General features: G+C 43.6%; 6 protein-coding genes across 7 annotated transcripts; 3 read left to right on the plus strand and 3 right to left on the minus strand.

Moving 5' to 3' along the window:
- Window positions 1-26: 26 nt before the first annotated feature.
- On the minus strand, window positions 27-8,934 carry LOC115762019 (ETV5-related protein Ets96B). Its single transcript, XM_030704086.1, has 7 exons — window positions 8,917-8,934; window positions 4,725-5,172; window positions 4,490-4,666; window positions 3,386-3,494; window positions 3,194-3,240; window positions 466-1,138; window positions 27-402 (listed from the first exon to the last, which is right to left on the minus strand). Exons 1-7 carry the CDS (start codon window positions 8,932-8,934, stop codon window positions 27-29), a joined length of 1,848 nt encoding a protein of 615 aa, XP_030559946.1.
- Window positions 6,793-8,808, plus strand: LOC115761920. Its single transcript, XM_030703938.1, has 2 exons — window positions 6,793-7,343; window positions 7,413-8,808. Exons 1-2 carry the CDS (start codon window positions 7,262-7,264, stop codon window positions 8,762-8,764), a joined length of 1,434 nt encoding a protein of 477 aa, XP_030559798.1. The 5' UTR covers window positions 6,793-7,261; the 3' UTR covers window positions 8,765-8,808.
- A 961-nt stretch (window positions 8,935-9,895) lies between the features above and the next one.
- Window positions 9,896-12,259, plus strand: LOC115761960 (solute carrier family 25 member 44). Of its 2 annotated transcripts, none has more exons than XM_030704000.1 (4): window positions 9,896-9,913; window positions 10,356-11,286; window positions 11,358-11,485; window positions 11,550-12,259. In XM_030704000.1, the coding sequence occupies exons 2-4, from the start codon at window positions 10,587-10,589 to the stop codon at window positions 11,739-11,741; spliced, it is 1,020 nt and encodes a 339-aa protein (XP_030559860.1). In that variant the 5' UTR covers window positions 9,896-9,913; window positions 10,356-10,586; the 3' UTR covers window positions 11,742-12,259. The 2 variants fall into 2 exon arrangements, with proteins under 2 accessions (XP_030559860.1, XP_030559859.1); XM_030703999.1 differs by having other exon boundaries at window positions 9,901-9,982.
- A 972-nt stretch (window positions 12,260-13,231) lies between these two features.
- On the minus strand, window positions 13,232-18,200 carry LOC115761883 (cytoplasmic aconitate hydratase). The gene is made up of 10 exons (XM_030703885.1): window positions 18,106-18,200; window positions 17,938-18,030; window positions 17,018-17,187; window positions 16,741-16,956; window positions 16,165-16,675; window positions 16,003-16,103; window positions 15,830-15,946; window positions 14,353-15,007; window positions 13,579-14,297; window positions 13,232-13,512 (listed from the first exon to the last, which is right to left on the minus strand). Exons 1-10 carry the CDS (start codon window positions 18,110-18,112, stop codon window positions 13,402-13,404), a joined length of 2,700 nt encoding a protein of 899 aa, XP_030559745.1. The 5' UTR covers window positions 18,113-18,200; the 3' UTR covers window positions 13,232-13,401.
- Window positions 18,201-18,551: 351 nt separating this feature from the next.
- Window positions 18,552-19,497, plus strand: LOC115761957 (exosome complex component RRP46). The gene is made up of 3 exons (XM_030703995.1): window positions 18,552-18,705; window positions 18,771-19,006; window positions 19,062-19,497. Exons 1-3 carry the CDS (start codon window positions 18,600-18,602, stop codon window positions 19,440-19,442), a joined length of 723 nt encoding a protein of 240 aa, XP_030559855.1. The 5' UTR covers window positions 18,552-18,599; the 3' UTR covers window positions 19,443-19,497.
- LOC115761956 (CDK5RAP1-like protein) lies at window positions 19,466-21,319 on the minus strand. The gene has a single exon (XM_030703994.1). It carries the CDS (start codon window positions 21,269-21,271, stop codon window positions 19,499-19,501), a length of 1,773 nt encoding a protein of 590 aa, XP_030559854.1. The 5' UTR covers window positions 21,272-21,319; the 3' UTR covers window positions 19,466-19,498.
- Window positions 21,320-23,409: the final 2,090 nt, after the last annotated feature.

Here is a 23,409-nt window from a genome sequence, read left to right on the forward strand (position 1 = left end):
CATACAGTGGTGTTCCCACACTCCGCCTACTGGTACTTATGCAAGCCACTGTCATAGTAATCTGCGGTTGTCGATTTTTGCACGCGAAGTTGCGACTGCGACTCCGGCGATGACTTCGCCAACGACAAGGTCAACTGATGCTGCTGGTCTGCTTGCTTGCTTGTGAGGTGCCCATATGCCATGTTAAAGAGCGCATCGGGATCACACACGAAGCGATAGACATAGCGTTCACCATTTACTTTTTGCATGATTCCCTTCTCATAGTAGTAGCGAAGGCTACGCGACAGCTTGTCATAGTTCATAGCTGGTCTGTTCTTCTGTATGCCCCAACGGCGAGCCACCTCCTCCGGTTCGATTAGTTTGAATTCCATGCCACGACCTGTCCAGGCGATACAGCTAGAACTGGGTGCATTGCACACAATACGAAACGTAAGCATTTTCAAAGGCAACTTCTTCTCCACTTACCTAGTTGCCGGTTCGTCAAGTAGGGCCACCAAAAACTGCCATAACTGGAGCGAACCACGACGCTGGCTGATGGTCTGCACGTTGCTGCTGGTGGATATTGCATTGCTAGCGTAAAACTGATCAAGGCGCAGCTCCGCATCACTGGAAGTTGTGGAATCAACCACACTAGGACGCAATGGTGGTGGATAGGTGGAAGATATAGTGGCATTGTAAGGCCCACTGTCGTATTTAAGATCTGTTTCGCTGCCTGTCGCTGTGCTGGGTGAAATATCACGATAGACAGTGGCAATAGACCCGCCATGTGTCTGGGGATTCGGCTGCTGTTGGTGGGTATAGTGTGGGCCCGCGGCATAGACAGCCGAGCTGGATATTACGGCCGTATGACTAAATTTAAAGGCGGAGGCTGGGTGCACCGGAGTCAGGTGAGTATGTGCCTGCTGATGCGTATTCTGCGCCTGCTGATGTTGGGTATGAGAATGCAGTGAATCATGATGCTGCTGCTGCTGCTGCTGTTGTTGTTGTTGTTGCTGTTGATGTTGCTGTGCGGCGGCGGCTGTTGTGGTGGAGTCGGCATGCTCAATCTTGGTGTTGTGCTGATGAAAGTGCTGACCAACTGATACATCATTGCAATACACAGCAGCCGCGGCAGCGGCGGCGGCAGCAGCTGCCGTTTCTGAAAAAGGTAGGCAGAGCCAAAGAGCCAAATAAAAGCCGCTTTTAGGCATGTTTAAACAACACATTCAGAGTGGGTACTAATTACATCGTATATTTACACTCTTTCCAAGGGTGTTTCATATTTTTGACCAGTTATGTAATGTAAGGTCAGAGACTAACGAGAAAGAAGGGCTATCTTCGGCACACCGAAGATCAAATACCCTTGCAGACCCAACCTTTTCATAATGCTCAGGGTGCTTTGCCCGTATCTAAGAAGTACCGGGAAAATAGTAAATGCCGAATTTGGTCACGATATCTTGATAACCGAAAAGGTTTTTAATCAAAAACCTGGTTTTCGACCGATCGCTCTTATGGTAGCTATATGCTATAGTGGTTCGATGTTGATAGGATTTTGTATATACAAGGAGCATAGTTAAACTAATAAATGCCGAGCTTGGTCAAGATTTCTTGAAAAACAAAATGTTTTTTCATACAACTTAATTTTCGACCGATCGTTTCAACGGCAGCTATATGATATAGTGGTCCGATCATTATAGGAATTTGCCTATATATAAGGAGTATAGTAAAACTAATAAATGCCAAGTTTGGTCAAGATATCTTGAAAAACAAAATGTTTTTACATACAACAACTTAATTTTCGACCGATCGTGCCTTTGGCAGCTATATGATATAGTGGTCCGATCCAGCTGGTTTTCACATATGTGCTGCGTGCAACATTAAAAGGGACTTCTGCAAAGTTTCATTAAGATAGCTTCAAAACTGAGGGATTGTTCGTATAGAAACAGACAGACCGACAGACGGACATGGCTATATCGACTCGGCTGTTGATGCTGATCAAGAATATATATACTTTATGGGGTCGGAGATGTTTTATATATTTTAGGCCACGCCCAAACTCTGAGCCTCAAATCGTGGAAGTATATAACTTCCAATATTTTAAAGCTAGAGCAAATTTGGAATGAAGAATATTGTTGAGGTCCTTTGGGGATCGTGCCAACATTGTGAACACGTCGACTTTTTTTAATTACTGGGTTAAAAGACCTTGAAATAAATATAAAAATAAAAAATAATTTTTTTAATTAAATAGCTTGCTTGAAAGCTCTTCCCATAGAATGTTGTTTTTTCAACTGAAAGTCAAGTTTGTTTTTTGAATATTAAGTGTATAATAGGAATGAAGGGTAGAAACACGGATTGGTCAGGCTGTTTTGTTGTTTCACTAAATGGCCAAGGTATTTAGCACGAATTAATTATTTAAGCAACCCACTCCAAACCCTTGTAAATGCTCAATATGCTGCAATTTAAGGGCAAACAACAGAGCAAACCCCGCCCGTCCTTCAGCGTTTTTCCCCCACTCATAGTGCCCTCTTCATTAGATGGTCGCCTGGTCCTGGTCTCTCCTTGGCACTCGCTCAAAATCACATCAGCAGGCAACGCGACTCGACGCTGGTCGCATTAAATATTCACGAGATACCTCTGCATAATCCATGAGAAAGTGTTCGACAAGTAAAAACATCATTGCCGATAACAGCAAACGAGCAGCGAACGGGCGTTGAAAACCTGTTGGCTGCCAAAGCGTACTGCACAGTAAGTATTTCCCAGTGGTGCGACCCACACCCTTAGTAGGCATGCTCAACTGAATCCACTCAGCGGCTGGTGATTGAGTTGCTTGTTTGACTGCAACCCCCATTCCATCCGCTGCCGGGGGCCAACTAAGAGCATCGCGCTACTGTGTTGCTTTCAAATTGAATTCCATGCCCATGCCACCAATTGGATTAGCGGTTACTAACACCGCGGATGATGTTATTGTAAATTATGTGCGCGATTTCTTACATTTTATTCCAAAATGCAAAAGTAAAGGAAAACCCAAGTTCCCATGCAAGGCATCTTGTGGAAAAACAAATTGAGTTATTGGCACCAGAACTGATAGCTCCAGCTTCTACGTAACTCGCTTTTATGCCATAAGCTATCTGCAGCTGCACGTAGCTGAGCATAATTTAAATAAATGATGAACGCATGGCTTTAATAATTTCTTTTCTGATACTCATTTGCTTACCTTCGTCGCTCTTCTTCAAAATGCCCGCGGGTGGCGATGGTGGAAACCTGGCGGCAGCATTAGGAAAAATAAATATATTGAAAATAAAAAAAAGTTGATTGACTTAAAGTCGCCTTTTGGTTACAATCTACTGGCTTGTCTTGTCAGCGGCTGTAGTTGTGGCTGCCACTTCCACCTCCGCTTTCAACGTACCTGTAGCAGTAAGGATGTGGGTGGGTATGCGGGTGCGGGTGGGGGTGTGTCACAGCGGGTATGTCGAAGAAAGTTGATGTTCTTTCATGGCGCACGCCTTTGACATTCACTGCAGATCCAGAGCGGCATTGGACAGGTGGGCACAAGAAAAGGAAACATTTTTAATGTGATTTTCAGCAGTAAAAGTTAGGTAGCTTTGCAACTTTTGTTAGATAATATTTCGCATTACAGCTCGCGCCGGGATATCTTTGAGCCCGCAAATCGAGCTTGTCATATGCACATGGTAACTGCTCCTAAGAAGACATTCGCACTAATACTTGAGCTATCGAATAGTGGAGCAAACGCACATTATAAAATATGAAAATCAAATAACTAAAGATGACGATAACAAATCGTTTAAAGTAAAGTAAATTATTAAAAGAAATACAGAGATAATTAGAATTTATCAAGCTGTATGTACATTAATCTAAATAATCAAATATATATAACATGTATTTAACAATTTAACAAGCTGTAAGAATACTAATCTGAATAATCACATATATATTTTCAGACCAGCCAAATAAGTTGTTAAGGTCTTAAAAGAACTCAAAACTTTTGTCTGTTTTTGAATTTTCCGTTCTAATATATAATCGGTATAGTAACAAGTGTCAAATCTATTAATTATCATTTTATATTCAATTAACTTAAAATGTAGATAATTCGACTGGTTTTAAAGGAATTTAATTCTTTTCTCCTCACGTAAATGCGAATTAAGTTATATGCATTGGAGTTCAAAATCGTTTCGATATTCTGTAAGTCTTATATGAAGCTCAAGTATTCAAAATCGCTTTAGGTTAAATTGCCCCGCAATATTTTCTTAATAAAAGACGCGTGCAGAGTAAAAAGTTAAGCAATATAAAACAAACAAAAAATAAAATAAAAGCCTTCAGGCTGAAGCAATCGCAAGCAAAGCGAAGCTCATGCCACATCCCCATTTTGATTTGTTCTACGAGAAAACTCATAATGGGAGTTAATAAACAAAGCGTGTAAATAGCAAAGGCAAACAAGAAGACGTTGATGCACTGGACGTGGAGCTGCATCCAGACGGTCGTGGACGCTTACCATTGTACCTTGCGTTCAAGTAACCCTCCGTGGAAGTGTCCAGCCCAAATTTGCCAATGGCGGCTGCTGCTGCCGCCGTCGGCGCTGGCGTCGTGTACATAACTAGCTCATCCGCCAATTGATGGTGGTGATGGTGATGGTGATGATGCGCATACCAGGACGTTTCTCGAACAAGATCTGCTTAGAGAAATGGTTAATGCTATCTTACATTAGGCACGATCCATTGTTAAGTCACCATTGCATAGAGAAGTAGTTCCTCCGCTGACGTTGGTGGCCAAGCCGTTCATAAGAGCTCCTGCAGGTGGCGTAGAATTTCCGGACATGGACAGACAACAGGGTGGCGACCTTTGGCCATGCGTGGGCAGGGGGAGAGTACAGATGGCTTCCATTAGCGTGTGGCTCACTTCCATTTCGCCGTGACTGTGATTTTGGCATTTCTTGCGCTCCGTTTCCAAATTCGCGCAGCTAGAGGAAGATGCAGAAGATGTGGCCTTGCCGATAACCGGCAGTGTTGAGGTGACACAGGAAACCACCGAATCTGTGGTTATAGTCGATGTGTTTGGCGCCGGGTGATACAGCCCGTGGTGATGTGGATGCGAGTGCGAATGGGGGTGATGGTGATCCAAGTGCGTCAGTGTCTGCTGTAGCTGCTCAAGATGAGTCTTGGCCTCGCTGTAGTCGGCCTGTTGAATAAGGAAATGAATCAAGGCGCAGCAGGAAATTATGAGTTTGTTTTGGGTCTCCTTCAATTTTGGCAAATGAATTGCCAATCTGGAATTGGTTCTGGGGTTGCCGGTCGGGCTTTAAGTGACCTAGCCCACAACTTTAAAGCCACCTGCTGTGGTGACAGCGTTACTACCCGCGGCGCTGGTCGAGCAAAGCAGGTTACGGTTAGAGTTACGGTCACGGCTACAGTTACAGATCCCGGTACAAATAGAATAGAAGCAAAGTGTTCGTCACATTGACATACTCAAGTGTGAAGAAGTTGTGGCAATTAGCTTAACAGCTTCTAGCTCCGGCCTTGCATCGTGTGTGGTGTACGGGTGTCAATTGTCTTTTGTTGTGCTTATGTCTGTGTCATTAAGTAATGAGGCATTGTCCACGTCAAAGCGAAATTCACTAAAAGAGTAAAATTCGTTTCAACTGGACCTCGACAGGGATTGGGACTGGGACTGGGAGTGGGACTGGGACTGAGACTGAGACTGGGAGTGGGATTGAGACTGGGAGTGAGTGTGAACAGAAGCATATCATAAACATAGCACTACATATGACAAAGACAATAGAAACCTGCGTTTTATTGACACTTTTACATTTAATGAGCTGCGTAGACTTGAGGTCAGCCGAGTTTAAGGGCGGTGACACCTGTCGCTCTCTCCGCTCATTATGGCTGGCAAGCATTTCACTTTCTAGCTGGTCAGTAAGATCTAATGATGCAGGCAAATTTACCGTTGATCCGCCATCCGTCTTGGCTTTTGGGGCAAGCAATTTAATGTTTGTTTTAGCTGTCAATTTTTGTGTCTATTGCAAACTGCATCTTCCGCCCACTATCGAAGCGTATTGGCACTTGACGCCCAGAAACTAGCACACACCAGGCGTTGCGCTTCGGCGCATTTGAGAATCATTTGTACTAAAGATACCCCTAATTTCATGTGTGTGTGTAACAGACATACACACATACATACATGTGTACAAACAAGCTGCAACAACTTTAACTTCATGCGGAAACGCAGAAAGCGGCAAGTTTCTCAGCTAGAAGGCATAGAACGTGCAATGTGCAGCTTTCTCTGGCTATTTACACAGAAACTAGCGCTAAAGGTTATGTTAATTTAGTACATTAAACTTGAAATGTGGCATTATATTTTGCAATAACTAAGCATACAAAAATAGGAAACACTTCGCCATTAGCTGTGGTTACCAATTTATGTATTGCAAAATATGGCTGCAGCCAGGAAAGACTCTGTCTGTGCTGAATTTAATAAGTGCAAGCAAACAATTTGTAAAATCAAATTACCGACATAATTTAGCGTAACCGTCAAACGCAGCCGGCGAAGCGTTGCCACTTGGCACGCGGTTAGTGCAGACACAAAAGTTATCGGAACTAATCGTTTTTTGTTTGACAGTTTTGTTTTGGAAGATGCCAAAACGGAAAAAGCTTTGCAAGTACATACTGATAATGCCATAAAATTGCCAGATTACCACATTGGAGGTAATAGCTCATTCAATTAACTTACAAACCAGTTGAGCAAAACTAACTGACTAGCTGGCTGATCAACTTTGAACTTTAGCAAACAATGTGGGTGCGGGTGGCTAATATTAAGACGCATGCGCGCCCGCAACTTAAATTACGAAACGCGGCGTCGAGGCTAGCGTTGATGTCGTGTTTGCTTTAAGTTTGTAAGTTACTTTGATCTACTTTGCCGCAGCTGCGACAGAAGACAATGCTTTTCTTTTTGCCTTTGTGCGAGCTGTTTTTTCCACGCTCGTGTGCGTTGCTGTACCTGGCGCTTGTCGTGGAAAACACTTTCACTGCACATGATGAGGCAGTGACACGTCTTCGGCGTCTCTCAGCGTTGTTGTCGTGAACTTCTTGTGGGTGCTGCTGCGGCTATGTGTATGGAAGCGCGACCGAGCGAGTTTCTCGGTCTCGCATGCGTTGCCGCCGAAACTGGGAGCACATTTTCGGTTGAGCAGTGGACCAGACTGGTGGTGCTTCATCCGAGTCTACTTGACATATACGTCGAACACTTCAATGAGCAGCGTCAGTCTTAAACCATGCCAGGATCAGGATCAGACTTCATGAGTAGACCGAATAATTTGATGCGCTTTGTGCTACTAAGCGCCGTACTACTACAAGGTGAGTCCACGTACAAATTTATCGTATGGCGTTTCACATTGACTGACTGACTGAATTATCTGCTTTCAGCTGTTGTAAGCCAGCCCTACCAGACGCCACACCGTTGTTCGAATCGTCTGGAAAACGCACTTGAGCACATGCGCCGTCGCAGTGCTCAAACCAAGGAATCCTCGCGAGGGCGTTCCCGTTCCATGTGGGAACAACCGTTTCAGACTCCATATCAGCTGTATCATAGTTTTTATGGACAGCATACTGAACCTGAGGATGATTTCTATAATGTAGGCGGCAGCCCAAATTACGGGCGTGGCTACTATGCCAAGCACATACGACGCAATGGACGTCCCTATCAGTCCGCCAGTGGATTAAGCGGCAGTGCTCTGGAATTTGAGGAGTTACTGTCTTCACATCAACAAAAACAACAGCAGCAACAGCAACATTACCAGCACCGGCAACCGCACAAATTAGCCATATCGCGGGTGGAGGTTGAGGATCTTAAGGTTAGGGTACCGCCGGCAAAGTCCTCATCACGCTGGGTGGAGATTGACAAGTGCAAGTTCAGCACTGAGAATTCCACGTTGGACACGCGTCTTATTTTTCCGGACTTAACTCTCAGTGGCAAGGTAATCCTCCAGCCTACAGGTGGCCGTTGCAACATGATATTGCGCATGAGGCACGCAGGAATTGAGTTTCGAACGGTGCCGTTGGGCCCAGCATCAGCCTCGCCCTCTTATGAGCAGTCTCGAAGGTTGGGTACCGCCTCTGTGCGCACAGATTCGCACTTTGCAGAGCCTGGCTTTATTTCCGTGTTTGCGCACGGCTGCCAAGGACCAAGTGGCATCAGACTCCGCCAAAATTCGAAACGACGGTTCGGCTACGGCGAGGGTACGGCACCACAAGTAGAATTGGGTGAGCCACACGTAATCTTAGGCACCTCTGGCAAGTATCAAAAGCCAAACTACGATATTCGGCTGGAGCATACTACTCAGAGAGATCAGAGCCTGACTTTTGGCAGCAACGAGGGATTTGGTGATTCAACCGAGTTCTTTGATGTGAATGGCGACAACTTTTACCGACGGCGACAGTTGGGTAAACGGCGCCGACGGCGTCGTCGCCATACGTTACCCACCGATTTCTCGGATGAAATACATTTCAATGAAGACGTACTGCATTTTGAGGATGAGCAGCTGCAGCAGCTTGTCGAACCGGATGCCCGTGCTTTTGCTGATATTTTCTCTGGCGGAAGTGGTGGCGCCAACGGCAATCATGAAGAGTTTGTAGGTGATGCCATGTCCAATGAGCTGGAGAAACTCTTTTCGATGGGCGTGCGAGGTTTGCTTACCACTTACATGCAGAGAGCCCTTCAGCCGGCCATCAAAGAGACGCTTATGGAAAATATGGGCTACACGCTTAGCTACGGCTGAGATCTGTGATCCGCCAGGATTTAAGTTTATTATACGAGTTAATGTTTGAACAAGGTCTGAACGAATTAAAGCTTTAAGTACTTAAGGTCAAGATATCATTCACTTTTCAATTTTCCTGCGGGACTAACAGTTGTTTTTTGTGTTGATCTTACCAATTTGACTGTATCCATGTGTTTTGGTCGCTAGATCTCGCACTTGATTGAACTTTACACACACTGGCGGATGCACTCTTGAACTTGATTGTTTTTCTCATGCAAAATTTCAGTAATGGGATTTCACCTTGTTTCCGTGCATCAATAATTTTGAATTATTAATCACTTCATGGCATTCACTAGTCACAGCCAGTGATCGGCGCATTCCGTCAATACCGTGCAACGGTTATGAAGTAGCCGTGGCAACTGTTAGCTCTGCACAAATTCTAAGAATGTGTCCAACGTTCTCTATGATTTATGTGTTGGGGTTCAAGGGTTGATAGGCTGTTAGGATGCTGCGTCACATTGCGCAGACTCAAAACGCCCACCAAGAATGTAATTGGCGTGTTACTTATGTTTGCAACAGCCAATCAGGGTTACTTATTTCCATGAATTGGAAAAATATTGTAGTTACATGTAAAAGATAGCAAAAATATAAGAAAATAATAGGAAAAGCCCAAACGGCCTCTTTTACGTTCCATGATATTTAATCAATAAATAAACCTCTTAAAATAAAATTGCTTAGTGCATATGATATTAATATTTATAATTATTGAAAAAAAATCTTTTAAATTAGAAACCTAATATGGTTTCATTTTGAATTTCAAATATTCCGCACAAGTACCAGTGCTTTCATCCAAGCGGTAAGGAAGAGAGTTGCCAGTCTTTTTAAGTTCCACGGCGATAAATACCTAGCGCATTTTGGAGTATCGATATATTGAATGAAAAAAGTATCGATTATGCTTAATTACATATTAAAGTGAATTTATGAAAGGTCTCTGAAAACTTATGGTAAATGTCGGTAATTAAATTAAATGATTTGCTTCCACCTCTAAAAACGACATACAATTACATATAAGTGAAAAAGAATGATTTAAATATTTTTTCTGTTTTAAATATCGATTGGTCGATACAAAATCAGCATCAACAATAGTAATTGAACAGGGTGGATGTGAGTGTAGGTGTCTGAATAAACAACAAATATTAATATACCTAAGTAGAGTTCATACGCTGGACTATTGCGGAAGTAAGCGATATCTCTATTGAGAAAAAATCATATTAAAAATATGCTGATTACGCATTGTGTAGCGCCCAATTGATAACAGAGGTGATGACGCGGTCAACGGTCAGGCGGTGGTGTTGGTTGTGTCTGTACGCATTATATAATTACAAACACTTCTATAAACATATGGCTCTAGGTGATCCTTAAGCCCTTACCGCCAAGTGAACAATAACAATATCGAAAACAAAGATCAAAAAGTCACAATACAACAATGAGTGCATAATAATACTTATGAATCCGAGCGTTAACCTTGGGAACACAATGAATTTCGTGCCATCTCCAATTGCGTCAATGTAAATACATATATTTCAATACCAAGGCATTTTTCCCATTTCAGATCGTCCAACATCTTCATTGCACATAAGAACATATAACATACTCAATGCATGCCAGGTTGGTCGGAAACTGCCACAGACAATGATGCTGTAAACAAAGATTCAAACGGTTTAGCTGATTTCGATTTACGAGCGTGTTTCTTCTGCTACACTTGTATACTGGCGACGTATGCAACAAGCGCAGCTTGGCAAGCGCACGGTCTCCGACAGCTGTTCCAGATACAGCTAACACAATGTCGGACAGCACCGGCGTGAATATGGAGGCCGATACCAGAGCTGCTGGCACGAGCAGTTTCAGTGGGAAGGAGGGCTCCTACATACGCACAATAGAGTGGGACATGATGAACAAGACCAAGTTCTTTCCACTTTCCATGTTGAGCTCATTCTCGGTGCGATGTTGCTTGTTTCCACTGACTGTGATCAAGACTCAGCTGCAGGTGCAGCATAAGAGCGATATATATAAGGGCATGATTGATTGTGCCATGAAAATCTACCGCTCTGAGGGCGTTCCTGGTCTATATCGTGGCTTCTGGATATCTTCAGTGCAGATCGTATCGGGCGTGTTTTACATCAGCACCTACGAGGGTGTACGACACATACTCAGCGATTTGGGTGCTGGTCACCGTGTCAAAGCTTTAATTGGTGGTGGCTGTGCGTCGCTCGTTGGCCAGACTATCATAGTTCCTTTTGACGTTATATCACAGCACGCCATGGTACTCGGAATGTCGGCTCATGCCGGCGCGAAAGCTGATATAAATCCTTTGGGTATTAAATCATGGCCTGGTCGCAGCCGCTTGCATATATCTATGGACATAGGGCGTGAGATAATGCGCCGTGATGGATTTCGCGGCTTTTACAGAGGATACACTGCCAGCCTAATGGCCTATGTCCCCAACTCTGCTATGTGGTGGGCGTTTTACCATCTATATCAGGGTAAGTTGTATTGCTAATACACATTAATGATTTACGCTTCACACATTTATTTATTCAATATGTCACCGAAGACGAACTGTATCGTATATGTCCCAACTGGGTCTCTCATCTTTTTATCCAATGTGTGGCCGGCAGTTTAGGTGGCTTTACAACGACAATACTAACTAATCCATTGGACATAGTACGGGCACGCCTTCAGGTAAGTCTTTGAGCCGGCTTCAAAACTGTCTCCTATCACTTATGAAAATTGTATTGGCTTGCAGGTGCATCGTCTAGACTCAATGGGTGTTGCTTTCCGCGAATTGTGGCATGAAGAGAAACTCAACTGCTTCTTTAAAGGCTTATCCGCACGCCTGGTGCAGTCGGCAGCCTTCTCGTTCAGCATTATACTAGGCTATGAGACCATCAAACGGATTGCCATAGACGAGCAATACAAGCATCAAATACGCTGGTAACGGAACGCACAACTCTAAAGAAAACCAAATAAAATCGCATTTGCATTTACGCAACGTACTGAGGAACCACCAGAGATTTGTTGCTGAGCCAGCTGGAGCGCATCATGTGCTCCACTTTTGTAAATAACTGACGAGAATAGTAAAAGGCACAGGTTAATTAGCTAAATTAATAACAATGATAATTTTTGTTAGGGCGTTTAAATGTATCTTACAAATAGAAAAACAAAATTGTTACGCTCTGCAATGTTTACGTACATAACTAATACAATTTAACTTAAAAATACTTAAAGTGTTATAGCTTAAAGTGTACATTTTTTGTTATAGTGATTTTTACATTATACTACCAGAGGCAATGGAAAGCAGCTTAAAAGCAGAAAATTTAGCACGCGTATATATAATAACAGACTTGTACATTATTAATTTAAGTATGTAATTGATGATGATGTTGATAATAATGTTACAATAATACTTTTATAAAGCCAAACTGGACATTCTAATTCTAGTACTTACCTAGCTGTGTCCTTTTTATCACACAGGGCGCCCTATTTAGGCACTTATTGGATGTATGTGTGTTCGAAAAAAATGTAGTTTTAGCATGCATTGTAATAAAGTACAAACCAAGAATTTATACACTTTTAGAACTGTGAAACATAAATTTGATGTGTGTTCGGTCACTGCGATCCTTACATACAGAAGCTTTTCATCTCACTATATTAACCAAAAACGTAAATTTCATAGTTTTTGAGGTTTCGAAATATAGAGATAAGAAACATTGAAAATCTTGTTTGCTCCATATTCTAGTTATGTATTTTTCGCATAGTGTGGTAAAATGAAAATCGATGAACTTTCATTGTGAACGACCAACTTTATAATTAAGAAAGTGTTAAAGGTCCCTAAATGTACAGGTCATGTCATGTCATACTGTAAAAAAGACTACAATAGACAAGATCTTTAAGTAGCTGAGCCTTATGCGACCAAAGCAATTTACGCAAAGATTAATTTATTCTTTGTTATTTGGCCAATCTTATAAATGTCATCGGTTTTAGTCGCATGTCGTCTTTCGGAATATTAACCGCTCCCTGAAAACATTGTAAACATTTGCACATGGAACGGAGATTTTTTAAGAGCTCCAACTAAATTTCATTTCGGTACCTACACCAACAATTATCAATTCCATTATAGAACTTACGTATATATATAATGTATACCCATAATGTAATGGAGGGCACAGAATAGCCTCTATATAATGCGTTGACTAATAATTGACTAATATGCTGATTAGAAAACTATGCACGATATGTGGACTATCAGCAATGCAATCAATTTATTGTAATATTCAGTCGCAGTAGCTATAGACGATGCTATTGTGATAAGGTTTACGGTCTCAAGGTTGAATACATTTGAAGATATACAGGTATATTTTTTAAATAATTCAGTGGCGCGACACAGTAAATGTACCTATGGAAACGAACAAAATATATTACTTTGTATACACTGTGAAGTGCGCACTTATTAGGAAATAAGTTGCACGAAATTTTGGCTTAATTTTTATTGGTTCGACCATTGATCAGGGTAAGCACCAGCACATATTAAAAAATAGGAGACTACAATGTACAGTATTAAAAATGCAAGTGGAATAAGCAAATAAAAGAGGGAAGGTTTAGGAAAGCATCTTGCGAATCATGTAGTTGAGGATGCCGCCATTCTGGTAATAGGTGATGTCCACCTCGGTATCAAATCTCAGCGTAGTCTCAAACACTGTGCCATCGGCCTAAAAGAGCATACGAATTTAATTGTTAATTAATGTTACCAGTCCTTCATTTAGAAAAATACATACCTCAACTTGAATCTTTTGCCCAGGCTTTATGCCGTTTTCGGGCAGAGCAATGTTGTAGACCTCCCGACCGCTTAACTTCAGAGTCTCAGCAGTCTGGCCAGGTAGGAATTGCAGGGGAATAATGCCCATGCCGACCAGGTTAGAACGATGTATGCGCTCGTATGATTCCGCAATGACTGCCTTTACACCCAATAAGAATGGACCTTTAGCGGCCCAATCACGAGAGCTGCCACTGCCGTAATCCTTGCCAACGACCAGCACCAATGGTGTACCTTCCTCACGGTAGCGTTCTGCTGCATCAAAAATGTCTAGTTCCTCCTGGGAGGGTATATGCAGTGTGCGCGGACCGGTCTTTGGGACCAGTTTGTTTACTATACGGATATTGGCAAAGGTGCCCCGTGCCATTATGGCGTCATTACCACGACGCGAGCCATACGAATTAAACTCACGGGGAGTTAAATTGCGTTCGGAGAGGAAGCGAGCCGCAGGTGAATTTCTGGCAATGGAGCCAGCGGGCGAGATATGATCAGTGGTCACAGAGTCACCCAAAAAGAGCAAACAGCGCGCCTTTTCAATGCTCTTTAGCTTAGGCAGCTCGCGCGTCATGCCCTCAAAGAAGGGCGGACGCTTTATATATGTGGATTCGGCGCTCCACGGGTACAACTTGCCATCAGACACCTGTAGAGTTTGCCAGTCCTCTGAGCCCACTTCGATCTTACCTATTAGCAGATAACAGTCAGTATATATAATTCCCGGTATTTTACGTTTACTTACTATAGACCTCCTGGAACATAGCTGGAATAACGTGCTTGTTCTCTACTTCTTGTATTTCGGTGCGCGTTGGCCAAATATCGCAAAGGAAAACGTTCTTTCCATTACCATCCACGCCCAACGGCTCCTTCTCAAAGTCAATATCCACGCGCCCGGCTATGGCATACGCAATCACTAACAAGGGGCTAGCCAGGTAATTGGCGCGCGTGTTGGGATGAATGCGACCCTCAAAGTTACGGTTGCCTGATAAGACGCCGGCACAAACTAAGCCATTCTTCTCAATGGTGTTCACCACGTTCTCCTCCAGAGGACCTGAGTTTCCAATGCACGTCATGCAACCATAGCCCACAATATCAAAGCCAAGCTTTTCCAAATAAGGAATAACACCAGACTCTTTCAAATAGTAGGTCACTACACCAGATCCAGGCGACAGTGACGTCTTGATGTAGGGCAAAATGCTAAGCCCTTTCTCGACTGCTTTCTTGGCCAGTAGACCCGCACCCAACATCACAGAAGGATTTGAGGTGTTTGTACAGGACGTTATTGCAGCAATGACAACGGATCCATGCTGGAGTTTGTAGGTTTTTCCATCGTCCCACTGAAAGTCGACGCTGGCCGAAAGGGCTTCTGGTGCAATAGCAAATCCCTTGAAGCCGACCTAAAATTTGGCAACAATAGAAAACGCTGATTAAATTTATGCGGAAAGACAAACTGGTAGTTCAATGACCCTGCTGTGCCCGAACTATTTGTAGGTCAGTTTGTTTGCGGAAGCGGCCGCGTGAGGCCCCATCAGTGCAGTCAGGCCAGGCCAGGCCCGGGTTCAGAAAACGTTAAAGTCCAACGAATTGCACTAAAAACAATAGCACTTCACAATTTTAGAAATTCGGCATAAAAATATCGAGCGTGCCAGAAAGCAAAGCGCATTCTCAGCAATTTTTGGTAATAACCAAAACCGATCAGCCAGTGCTGCTGGCGTTGGAAACTTGATGCGTTGGCAGCGGCCATTGAACGCAACGGTGCTTATAAGAGCAAGCTGGCCAAGAGCCAGGTTTCAGTTCTGAGTGTTACGTGGTGGTGTCTTGCCAATGCACTTGGTACGGCATTTCACAATTAACTGCATTGGTGTGCCCGCTTATGAGGGACTCGCAATCATAAAGCTAACACATCAGTGCAATTCGCTGTGAGAAAAAAGTACAAGTGATACAAAAAGTCTACGTTACAGCGATTTCAATTTATATCGAGTTATCTAAGGAAATAGTAGCCGTGATTTTACATTAGAAGCTATCACATATCACAGTTGCTGTTTCTTTTAGATAGCTCTTTTGTAAGCAGCCTAACAGTTGGTTCGGGGAGCAGTTTAAGAATTTTTTAAATGTGATTTGGATTTCAATTTATGGGATACACCAAGTTCAGTTTTGTCAGATGTCCAAGCATCACTGGGCTTTGTTTATCTCATAAGAGTGAAATTTGTTCAACTTACAGGGCTGGACAAGCATGACTTAAAGTCTTCGGGCATATTTGAAACAGAAACACGATCGTGCGGACGTTTCGGTCCTGATACAGAGGTAACTACTGTTGAAAGATCCAGGGTGATGGTCTGGAAGTAAGTTTATACGTGAATAAAAATTTTATTAAGGTGTGCAATCAGCTAACCTGAGTAAACTTTGGATCTTGAGCTTCCTCGGCATAGTTGCGCAATTGTTGCGTGGCCTTGAGATACTCACGAATAGTGTCAATTTTCTTCTCAGATCGATCTGTAAGTATATAAATAATTCAATGAGTCAAAAACGTAACATCTGACTGTCTTCTACGCACTTGTTTGCCTCATGTAACCGAGCGTGTTCTCGTCGATGGGGAAATAGCCCACGGTAGCTCCGTACTCAGGACACATGTTACTGATTGTGGCACGGTCCGCAATACTTAGCTCTGCTACACCAGGTCCATAGAACTCAACAAATTTTCCGACGACGCCCAATTGTCGCAAATGCTTTGTAATGGTCAGCACCAAATCCGTGGAAGTCGCTAGAGGACTTAGTTTACCAACCAGCTTATAGCCGATGACTTCGGGCAACAGCATCGAAATGGATTGGCCCAACATCACAGCCTCAGCCTCAATACCGCCCACACCCCAGCCCAGCACACCCAAGCCGTTGATCATAGTAGTATGTGAATCGGTGCCGACAACGCTGTCGGGATAGAGTATCTTGCTGCCATCGCCAGATTCACCTTCAAAAACCACACGGGCCAGGTACTCCAAGTTAACTTGATGTACAATACCCGAGCCAGGTGGCACAATCAGCATGTTATTGAAGGCACGGGCACCCCACTGAAAGTCAATGGAGATTATAAATCTAGCACATAATGTTAAAGTTCGTGCAACGCAAATTTCACCTTTAGAAACGTGAAACGTTCCTTGTTTCGTTCAAACTCTAGATTCTGGTTCTTTGCCAAGGCATCTGGGACGCGGGCAAAGTCAACCTGTACGGAGTGATCAATGACCAAGTCGGCAGGGCAGATGGGATTTATTTTCTCGGGATCACCACCCATATCTAAGACAGCATCACGCATGGCCGCAAAATCCACAACGGCAGGGACGCCCGTGAAGTCCTATTTCCATTCAAAGTACAAAAACCAATAATATACCTGTTGATCACGACATGCAACGCACCTGCAGAATAACTCGCGCTGGCTTGAATGAGACCTCCACATCATTGGTGCCCTGCTTCAGGGCTGGCGTCCAGCTCAAAATGCTCTGTACATCCTTCTCGAGTACATGAAAGTTGTCGCAGTTGCGAACCGCAGACTCCAAAAGTACACGAATCGAGTAGGGCAGCTGATCTGTAAGCGAATGGATTTTTACGTACGGTTAGTCACCTTCAAAATCAAACAAGACAGATACTTATCAGCAAACAGCGGCGTTTATTAGGGGCACTTGTTTTCGATTCAAGCACTTGCCCTTTGTGATTGGGTAACAAATAGTACTTGGAAAGTTCTCACCTTAGGCACCCAGAAACACGCGCCTAACATTAAAACATTCCGTTACTCTATGGATGTATAGAAAATACACACAAGCATACACAAAATTATGTTTTCCACTCGCATGTCTGAAGCATCAGGCCACGATTTCGTCCGATATCAGCAGTGTGAATTTGTCTTGCTCATGCTGATAACTGTCTACATAATACAAGAGCTATATTCACGTACAATATAATATAGTCCGACCTTATCAAAGCACGCCGGTGGCGTCGTGTGCCTGGCATGCCCGAACGAGCCTCGCCGACCCCTCACCTCCATCAATAAAGCAAATCACATTGATAACTTTCGCTTTCAGCTAAGCGCTAGGCGAGTTTTAGAAAGCTGAGACTGGACTAATGCCGCCCCATGTCGTTAAGTAAGTCTCACCTATCCACTGACACTGTTTGGACTTGCAAATTAAAGCGGTCGCTGCTGGGAAGTTGGGGTCAAACTTCAAGTCGTTGCTCTTTGCATTGAACAGGTGTTGATGTATCTATATCTGCCCCTTTACGATATCGGCGTATCGACAATGTCACCACGCAGCCAGGTAATCGTGATTTACATAAAACTTACCATATTTGCTATCTATGGAAGCCAGATCAAAGTACTTGTAGACCGTCCCATCCTTAATGAAGGATTTCTCGAATTGCGCAAATGGATTTTCACCTGTAAATTAGTTTGCGCCTTTATAAGTAATTATATAAGACCCTGGACAAGCTTAATACTGCAAGTGGGGCTTACCAGACATTGCTATGCTTTTTTATGGAGAGCGATTTAACCTGAACTGCGGGCGTTTACTTTGTGGAATGAACAAGTTTTTGAGATTTTACCACTGGTATTTGTATTGTATTGTATTTGTATCCGTTACAAGTCACGGATGGTACAAAATACTAAATACTTGAGATGGCGGTGGTACGCAGCTCACAAAAAAATCAGTGCAATATAAACATTGTATTGCATGCTGAGGTAAGTTGGTAAAGCAAATGCTTACCACCAGAAAGGCTTTCCTCAAATAAATAAATGTTTCAAATAACTTGTGATTTACAAAATGACAAATATTTTATTAAAATGGCTTGCGTGCTCATCTTGTGTACAACCTGTTGATTCGATATTTATTTTTTAGGTCCCATAATACATGCATCGTGTAACTGTTGGGCTTATATCGCTCATCCCTAATTCGCTTTTTGTTAATTCTCATTCTCGCACGTTGTTTTTCGGTTTGATTAAATATTAAAATGAGTAAAACAGATACTGAAGAAGCTTCGAAAGATAAATTACGCGAGATGCATTGCAAATTTAACGCGCTCTCCCGTTGTGATGGTTCTGTCATGTATAGCCAAGGTTTGTATTGCTTTCCGTATTTCGTATGTTAGAATGCCGGCTGAGATAGTTACTTTATTCTATAGGCGCCACAGTAGTCATAGCCGCTGTGCTGGGCCCCATTGAGGTGAAGACACAAAACCTAAGCATTGAAGGCAGTTACTTGGAGTGCAACTATCGTCCAAAAGCCGGGCTGCCACAGGTAAAGGAGCGCATACGCGAGGCGGCCATACGAGATGTTTTGGAACTGGCCCTGCTGAGTGAAGCATATCCGCGTGCAAAAATGTCGGTCCAGGTACAGGAGCTAGAGGATCGTGGAAGCGTGAGTTATACAAATTGTATTGTTAAGCTTGCCGACTAAAATAGTTGTTTTGTAGATAGATGCGTGCGCCTTGAATGCAGCCTGTTTAGCCATGCTCATTGGCGGCCTGCCCTTAAAGTACAGCTTTGCGGCAGTACACTGCATAATCAATGAACAGGGTGAATTTGTGCTGGACCCAGACCAAAACGAGACCCTGCATCAGCAAGCTAGCTTTACATTTGCCTTCGACTCTGTGGATGGGAACCTTCTGTTGGTGCAAACAAAAGGCGCCTTCAAGATTGCTCAGTTCAATGATATTGAATGCATTTGCCGCGCGGCCAGTGCTGAAATCTTTGAGTTCTATCGTAGAAATATAGCCAAATATCATGGCAGTAGTGCGGAGCAAGCCGCGGTGACAAAAGAGAGCAGCAGTAGCGATCTACCAATGGAAACGTGATGTACAGTAAATAAGTGTTATTAAAGCTGGCTAACCATTTTTATTGTCCGCTTAATTTAAATTTGTTTGCTATGGTAGTAACTGCCAATGCTGCTGATATGCAGCGGTATGCCTTTCAGGACTTGTGAATTGGAATCTACGATCCGTGCGACCACAAAATCGCCCACGTCAATGTCCTTTGCGCTCACATTAGCTTTGGCTGTAGGCAGGGAGGCGGCGGGCACAATGACTTTTATATTGGCATCATTGCGGCCAAACCAGAAGTTTTCGGACCGCTTACTTTTGCCCTCGATTAGTATAAGTTGCTCTTGCCCCTCGAAACGTTTATGCAACTGCGTGGCACCTTCTCGGAATGCCTGCACCATGCGCTGCAGCCGAGCGGTTTTCACCACAGCTGGGACATCGTCCACATAGCGTCTGTGGGCTGTGGTTTTCTCGCGCATGCTGTAGGCAAACAGAAAGGCCACGTTATAGCGCACCCTTTCGATGAGCGATATGGTGTCTTCAAACTCAGAGTCCGTTTCACCGCAAAAGCCGCAAATAAAGTCACTGGAGAGACCTACATCAGGTAGCATTTGACGAATGTGTGACACCAGCTCCAAGTAAGCTTCACGTGTGTATCCACGGCGCATTCTGGAGAGAACCGCTGTGTTGCCCGACTGTGCGGGCAGATGCAGCTGCTTGCAGACATTGGGATAGTCGCGAATGACGCGCAGTACTTCGTCGGAGAAGTCCTTTGGATGCGGCGATGTAAAACGTATGCGCATTTCCGGCACAGCCTCGGCCACACTTTGCAGCAACACTGAAAATGGTAATCCGCCTGTTTTCGGCTTGTAAACCGTACTAAAACCTGTGGCCAAATTGACAATGGCGTTGTCCGATTGCTCGGAGCTTTTGTCTCTATACGAATTGACATTTTGACCCAAAAGGGTTACCTCCTTGACACCCTGCTCCTGCAGCGTCAGCACTTCACGCACGATTGATTTTAGTGGACGGGAACGTTCGCGACCACGTGTAAAGGGCACAATGCAGTAGGAACACATATTGTCACAGCCGCGCATAATCGAGACGAAGGCAGTGGGCGAATCCGAGCTCAAGCGCACGGGCATGACATCCGCATAGGTCTCGTCCAGTGAGAGCAATACATTGATAGCCGAGTTGCCATAGTGGCGAGCTACGGCTAACAGTCTTGGTAGATCCTTGTAGCTATCAGGACCGGCAATGACATCCACGCATTGCTCCTGCTCGAGTAGTCGCTCTTTCAATCTTTCCGCCATGCAGCCAAGGATTGTCAATTGCAACGGCTGACGTTTGGTTCCACGCCGCTCCTTCAACGCTCGCAAGTGTCGCAAACGGTTCCAAATCTTTTGTTCGGCCCCATCGCGCACCGCGCAGGTCACAAGCATTACGACATCAGCATTTGCAGCATCTTCGCAACGCTGGTAACCATGTTTCTGCAGAATGCTCCACACTACTTCCGTATCGTTTGTGTTCATCTGACAGCCATACACCTCGAAGTGCACCCGCCGACCATGGCCATTATAGTCTATTGAATTTAGGTATGGTATATTACTGTCCTCAGCATGCGATTCGTCCGCTTCTCTCAGCCTCCGCTTAGGTTTCACAGTGAAAAAGTCCTTCAGGCCGGGTCCCCGTTCTATGCGTTCAATGAAAGTTTCACGTGTGCTGCTGTGCGAGTAGCTGTTGGTTGAAGTTTGTGTGGCAGGGGTAGCTGAGCCTGCAGCAGCAGCTGTGGATGCAGCTGCATTGCTTTGGTTGCGCCAATTTTGTCGTAGACAGCCACTGACTATCTGCCAGCGCAACCTCATGGCAGCTTGGTTTAAAAGCAATCACTTTTGTTTAGAAATTATGTCACAAGCTAGCTAAAACATGGATTTTTATTTATCGATAAATCTCTTTTTATATTTTTGAATATTATTTATCGATATTTTTTAATAGAAGTGAAATCGTTGGTTGATGAATTGAATAATGGACCGTAGGCAGGGTTGTTAGTGAAAACAAAAAGTTGATTAATTCGAAATTAAATATTATCTGGCTCATAAGGTTACGAAAAGGTGCTAAGCTATTACAAAATAGACTCAAAAAAGCAAACCAATCTAATATCGTTAAGCTGTGCTTACAAAACCTAGTACATTATACCTCCGATAGGTGAGGCTATCAAAATATTTCAACATTGAGTACAAGTCAGTAAGTACTAAATATAGCCGATAGGTGGCGCGATTCAGTATTTCCAAAGCTTGTACCAATAAGCAGGTACTGAACTTGTCCGATAGGTGGTGATGCTCAATTTTAATATATGTATTTGCTAATATTGGTCTGGTTGGGCACGTGGCTAAATGAAAAATATTCTTGTGTACATGAATAAGTACAAAATATAACCGCTAGTCGGCGAATGGGTGTCACTGCACCCATTCCAATTGGCTCCAATTGATAAACCAGAAACGCTCTCCCAGCCGAAGCAACCTGAGATTGATTCAGATATTTGAAATTTAGGCACTTCCCATTGTTCCCAATGCACATATTTACCATGATAACGCTTTCTTCCACAGTGTTCTCAAGGTCCCACGAGTCAGTGACGAGGTAGCCAAAAGTAGCAGCAGATACCTGTATATGCTCCACCTGCACAGCAACAACCTAGCAGTTGGCCTGCCGGACAACAGCAACAGCTCCAGAAGACTCAAGACGTAACAGATTTTTAATAAAATGGTTATTTCATCCAAAAAAAAATTGTATGACATAGGGGAAGATATTCAAGAGTGAAATATTAATACTATACAAGAACTGACACACATATTAAGCGTATCGAGATATTCTTATTTTCGAGTTATTCCAAAATCTAAATTTATCAAAATTTATATGTTGCTTTTAAGTATTTTGTTTACATTAAAAAGCTAGAGGCATTTTCTGATGACTGACGGACAGACATACACAATTGTTGTACGTGCATACAAACTTTGGATCAACTTAATTGCAATGAAGTCAAAGTTGAAGTGAATAAATAAATGTGTCGTTATAAGCACCATGTATTTTAGTTTGCTTTGCAAAGACAAACAGCTACAGATGCAGCTGCAGATGCAGATACACACAAGACCACACACTTGAGGGTACCAAATTATCCGGCCTCATTATGAGCTTATCGTGGTCGAGTTAATAATGCACATGCAATAAGACGCTGCACAAAACATGGGCCTACTAGGCCAAGTCAACGTCGTTGATGATTTGCGGCTTTGTGGGCCAATAACTGAGTAATTGCATCAGCAGCTCGTAAACAGAAGCGGATCGGCCGGCCAAGGTGCCAAGTTGCCAAGTTGGTTAGATTTACAGGGCTCATATATGAGAGTATAAGTGTGTGGGGGAGAGTGTGGGGGGAGAGTAGCTGGTGGGATATGGGGCGATGGCGCGGGCGTGGGCGTGGCGTCTGGCATATTTGTAAACACTTACTAGCAAAAATATTTTAATGAAAACGAAATGAAAATTCCACTTTTGGCCAAAAGAATTTTGTAATTACAGCGAAAAAATTCGGTAATTAAATTCATGAAGTTTTTGGCACTGCGCAACGAAGCGTTTGGCATTTTCGGTTCTAGGGCTCCAGTGCTCCAGGATCCCAAACAACTGTAAGTGGGATCTCTTGCGAGTGTGTGTGTGTGTGTGTGTTTGTGACTATGCCACTCTGACCGCCTTGTTGGTTAAGCATTTTCTTGTATTTTGTCGGCACTTTTCCGCTAAAGTTATTTTCGTATGGGTTTCGCTTCTGGCTGCCGCGCCAGCAGCAGCTGCTATAAATCTTGGCGCCGAAGTTTCAGTGTTCCACTGCTCCATGGCCTCATAGAATGGGGACGCGGATAGAAGTGGAGCCAAGCAGCTTAAGCTGACTCGGCCCCTTCGTAATGCGCATTTCGGATTGGACGTAAATTTTAAAAAGCTGCTCAATAACTCAGTCCTTCGA

Source organism: Drosophila novamexicana, unplaced genomic scaffold (assembly GCF_003285875.2).
Source record: "Drosophila novamexicana strain 15010-1031.04,08,12 unplaced genomic scaffold, DnovRS2.1 tig00000512-arrow-arrow-pilon, whole genome shotgun sequence".
Lineage (NCBI taxonomy): Eukaryota > Metazoa > Arthropoda > Insecta > Diptera > Drosophilidae > Drosophila > Drosophila novamexicana.